Source organism: Engraulis encrasicolus, chromosome 15 (assembly GCF_034702125.1).
Source record: "Engraulis encrasicolus isolate BLACKSEA-1 chromosome 15, IST_EnEncr_1.0, whole genome shotgun sequence".
Lineage (NCBI taxonomy): Eukaryota > Metazoa > Chordata > Actinopteri > Clupeiformes > Engraulidae > Engraulis > Engraulis encrasicolus.
The window spans coordinates 41,266,858-41,271,857 of record NC_085871.1 but is presented as its reverse complement, the minus strand read 5'-3'; the positions used below and the strand labels follow the sequence as shown (position 1 = coordinate 41,271,857).

The window sequence follows — 5,000 nt, the reverse complement described above, 5'->3', positions numbered from 1 at the left end:
TTGCCGTGTTTTAATCTGCATTCACACCTCTAAGTACCGTCTTCTTATAAGTGCTGAACGATCGCTAAACAATAATGGCTGGTTGAATGCATGTTGTTAATGGGCCATTAGGCTACATCTCTGGTTGGAATAGCCTTTTACTAGTCACTGACTGGGGGAAAGAACAACTTCAGCTTGACATCAGGTCTAACTGGGGCAATTTTAATGGTAAAAAAACTCGACTATGATTTTGGGGAACAAGTCAAAGCCCTAGTTAGGATCCTGCAAACTTTCTTAATTTTCCTCAATTCCCCACGAAACCATCAACACTCTGAAACAGACTAATTTAATCAGTCCTTTAATTGTTTTATATATAGCATGATTTCAAGATGTTTCCAAATACCAATAGCAAAAACTTACATCCCGAACTGTAACCAAATCTGTGAGCTAAAAAACCGTGAACTGCAACGTGGCCACTCTATAATGTTGCACAACACCCTACAACATTACATTTTACTTAGCTGACGCTTTCATTTATTCAAAGCGACTTACAGTTATTATTTTTCAGGGTATTGGTTACAGTCCCTGGAGCAATGTGGGGTTAGGTGCCTTACTCAAGGGCACTTCAGCCATAGATGGAGATATAGGGAGAGGTGAGGGGGGATTCGAACCTGCAACCCCTAGATTGCAACTCTCTAACCACTAGGCCACGGCTGCCCCTAGACAACACCCATAGACAAAAGAGACTCAGTGTTTCGGTGATTGTGTGAAATGGGGAAGCCGTGACCTAGTGGTTAAGGAGATGGACTTTAAAGGGTTGCAGGTTCGATTCCCATCCGAACCTTCCTTTCCCTATCCCAATCCATGGCTGCGGTGCTCTTGAGCAAGATACCTAACCTCACATACTGCTCCAGGGACTGTAACCAATACCCTGTGCTTAGAAAAATAATGACTCTAAGTGGCTTTTGATGAAAATCGCCAGCTAATTGTAATGTAATAGTAAAAAATGAATGAACAATGGAGGCCTTACCGAGACAACAGGAATCCACCATAGACAACACCCTGTAAGTGACACACACAAATAAGTACACACACACACACACACACACACACACACACACACACACACGTACACACACACACACACACACACACACACACACACACACACACACACACACACACACACACACACACACACACACACACACACACACACACACAAACAGACACAAGGGTTGAGCTGTGTTATCAATTAAGACAGTTTAGCCAGAAATAAATACAAAAAAATATTAGCAAATGCAAATACTCCACACACATTCAAACTTAGAACATACACACACCCCACACAAGCTTCCTATTAGAAAATGGCTGTTGTACTTTCAAGATGTCATAATGATGGAGCTGTCTACTGCAAGAATCCACGGAGGCAGAGTCTTCACAATACAAATGTGGGAAAGAACTGCAGAGGGAGTTACAGACTTGCTGGCGAATCACGCACAATGAGATGTCTCACATGCTTTGTCTTTTTTCTTCTCTTCTTTCTACATTTTCATATGTCATTACTGTATGGTATTAGGTCAGTGTTTCCCAACCAGGGGTACGTGTACCACTAGGGGTACGCGAGCACACTGCAGGGGGTACTTGGAAAAATGTAATTTCAACAAATGTATGTAGCTTAGTTTCATTGACATGGAGAAAGCGATACAGAACCTGACTCGGGGGTACTCATGGCACAATGAAATTGCTTAGGGGGTACACAACACAAAAAAGGTTGGGAAACACTGTATTAGGTAAATAACATGCTGTGACTATTGTTAGTTTTAACTTTGTTTTTCTTTCTTTCTTTCTGTTTTTCACTTATGACCTAATGGGTCATGTGATTTGTATCTAAGGTTGGGGTGGGGTGGGTGGGTATTGATCACTGACTTTGTAATGCTTTTGTTTGAACAGTGAATTAAAACGAACATTTTCACACACCATACACACACACACAGAAATACACGCACACACACACACACACACACACACACACACACACACACACACACACATACACACACACACATACACACACACACACACACACACACACACACACATATACTACATACTTCTTAGTGTTCTCCTCAAGGTGCCGTTGGTAGGAGGCCCTTCTCTTGTCTGAGCCCTGAAGACACACACATACATACACTAATTAGGGGTGTGTGTGTGTGTGTGTGTGTGTGAGTGTTCGTGCATGTGTGAGTTTGTCTGTCCATATGTGTGTGTGTGTGTGTGTGTGTGTGTGTGTGTGTGTGTGTGTGTGTGTGTGTGTGTGTGTGTGTGTGTGTGTGTGTGTGTGTGTGTGTGTGTGTGTGTGTGTGTGTGTGTTTGTGTGTGTGTGTGTAACATGTGTGTGTGTGTGTGTGAGAGAGAGAGAGTTTGTCTGTGTGTGTGTGTGTGTGTGTGTGTGTGTGTGTGTGTGTGTGTGTGTGTGTGTTTTCGCGTGTGTGTGTGTGTGTGTGTGTGTGTGAGTGAGTGTGAGTGAGTGAGTGAGTGAGTGAGTGAGTGAGTGAGTGAGTGAGTGAGTGAGTGAGTGAGTGAGTGAGTGAGTGAGTGAGTGAGTGAGTGAGTGAGTGAGTGAGTGAGTGAGTGAGTGAGTGAGAGAGAGAGAGAGAGAGAGAGAGAGAGAGAGAGAGAGAGAGAGAGAGAGAGAGATACAGCAAGTACACTATTAATGTACAGTAATGCATGTGTGTTGACTTGGAATATGTGCTTACATTGGTTGAATATAAACTATGAAGTGCCATATTCTTATTCTTCTATTGTAAATGGATTTATTGGCACAAGGCCAATAACACACGATGAAGTTATATAATAACAGACATATTTCACAAGTTGACATAAAAAAAACACTCAATAGAAAACTTGAGAGCTGGATCATCATGTCCTCATAACATATCATGCGTGCCTGTGTGTGTGTGTGTGTGTGTGTGTGTGTGTGTGTGTGTGTGTGTGTGTGTGTGTGTGTGTGTGTGTGTGTGTGTGTGTGTGTGTGTGTGTGTGTGTGTGTGTGTGTGTGTGTGTGTGTGTGTGTGTGTGTGTTGTGCATGGGCGCCAAAACCCTGGCAGTACGACTGTGTGTGTGCATTCTCACCTGTTCTGTTTGCTGTATGCTCCATGGCTGTGTGTCCTTGTTGGTGTGAGTGTGTGTGTGTGTTGTCCTGAAACGTGGGTTTGGCCCCGCCTCAAAGTGCTTCACCCTCTCACACACACCCTGCAGCTCTAACCAGAAGCCTGCAGTGCTGCGGCCCTAAGGAACACACACACACACACACACACATACATACACACACACACACGCACGCACGCACGCACACACACAGAGTGGGCATGGGTTGTGCATATGTGCGTGGTTCAGAAAATATGTCTATATGGGTGAAAATGTGGAAATATAGTATAGGCTATGTAAGCAAAAGTGTGTGTGTACATTTGAGAGAGACAGAGATAAAGACAGAGACAGAGGAAGAGCAAGTTATACAGTATTGAGAATTTGCATTGATATTGCTGCCACCTGCTGTTCAGATACAGGCATTGCAGCTTCAGGCATTTAGGACTGAAGCTGCAATGCCTATATCTGCCATTACACTGAATGGAACATACAGGAGGTGGACAAAATAACTGAGACACTCATTTTAGTGTCATTTAGTTCCTCTTGCATCCACAATTAATCCTGTTGGATGTGGTTCATCCTTCTTGGTGGTATGCAGACATTACCTTGGATACTGTGGCTCTTGATACATCACAACGACTTGCTGTCTCGGTCAAAGATGTAACAGTTACACACGTACCAAGAATTTCTCGTTTTTGAACTCTAACATGTCACCCATAATGCTGTGTGCATTGCACAATTTTTAGCAAAACTGTGCCCTTACCCTGCTAATTGAACCTTCACACTTCACCTTACTGGTGCAATGTGCCATTAATGAAGATTGGCCAACAGGCTGGTCCACTTGAGCCATTAAACTTCCAACACTAAAATGACAGGTGTCTCAGTTATTTTGTCCACCCCCTGTATATAGTCAGGGGCATCAAACATAAAGCTAGAAGTTACAAAAACCCTGCCAAAAAGAACTGTCCTTAGCACAGCTAACTTCGCTTGACCGATCTACAGTTGCGCGCGTGCGTGCGCGTGCGTGCGTGCATGTGTGAATACCTTGCTTTTGAACAGGGGCTGTGTTAAGAGGTCAGGTGTACACTTCACTCCTGGGATCATCGTCAAGGCAACCGGTAGCTCCTAACACACACACACACATACCCACACATACAGAGAGAGAGAGAGAGAGAGAGAGAGAGAGAGAGAGAGAGAGAGAGAGAGAGAGAGAGAGAGAGAGAGAGAGAGAGAACGTTGAATTACACTTTGATGTCACCTTTGTCCAAAGTGAGTTAGTTATGTAGGTAAAGGGTATTAGTTACAGCCCCTAGAGCAATGCTAGCGTTAGTGACTGTGTGTGTGTGTGTGTGTGTGTGTGTGTGTGTGTGTGTGTGTGTGTGTGTGTGTGTGTGTGTGTGTTTTAGCCACTCAAAGCACTGTAGCCTATGCCATATATTGACATGTACAGTATGTGTTAGGGATGGGAAATCGGTATCGGTGTAACTTGCGTATTAGTTTTCAGGATGGGATTGTTACTTTTTCACTTGTTACTTTTTGCTTATTAATTGGTTTCCTGTTCATCTGACTCCCTTTTCTGACCAAATAGTCTGCTTGGGCCTACCTCAAGTTGAAACCCATGCATATGTGATTTTGGTATTGGATCGGAGTAGTCTCGGTATCGGTATCGGTATCGGTATCCAAATTTAGATATCGGGATCTGAAGTGAAAAAATGTGCATCGGTGCATCCCTAGTATGTGTGGCTTGGATCGTTAGATTTTCATTCTATGGTGCCGCACCACACCATAGAACATTCTGTGTATGCGAAACACTGCTTTTTTTTTTTTTTTCAAAAAAGTGCGCTCAACTCCAAACTTTCTTTTTTCT

The 5,000-nt window shown here is 43.5% G+C and overlaps 1 protein-coding gene across 1 annotated transcript in view; it reads right to left on the bottom strand.

Moving 5' to 3' along the window:
- Positions 1–5,000, bottom strand: part of LOC134464278 (gamma-secretase-activating protein-like) — a gene marked incomplete at its 3' end in the record, with an annotated part of 41,469 nt that overhangs the window by 7,013 nt on the left and 29,456 nt on the right. The window contains exons 19-22 of the mRNA XM_063217749.1: positions 4,178–4,258; positions 3,119–3,274; positions 2,094–2,149; positions 1,010–1,041 (exon numbers count right to left, since the gene is read on the bottom strand). Of these exons, the coding sequence (XP_063073819.1) occupies positions 1,010–1,041; positions 2,094–2,149; positions 3,119–3,274; positions 4,178–4,258 (325 nt within the window). The remainder of the gene's footprint in view (positions 1–1,009; positions 1,042–2,093; positions 2,150–3,118; positions 3,275–4,177; positions 4,259–5,000) is intronic.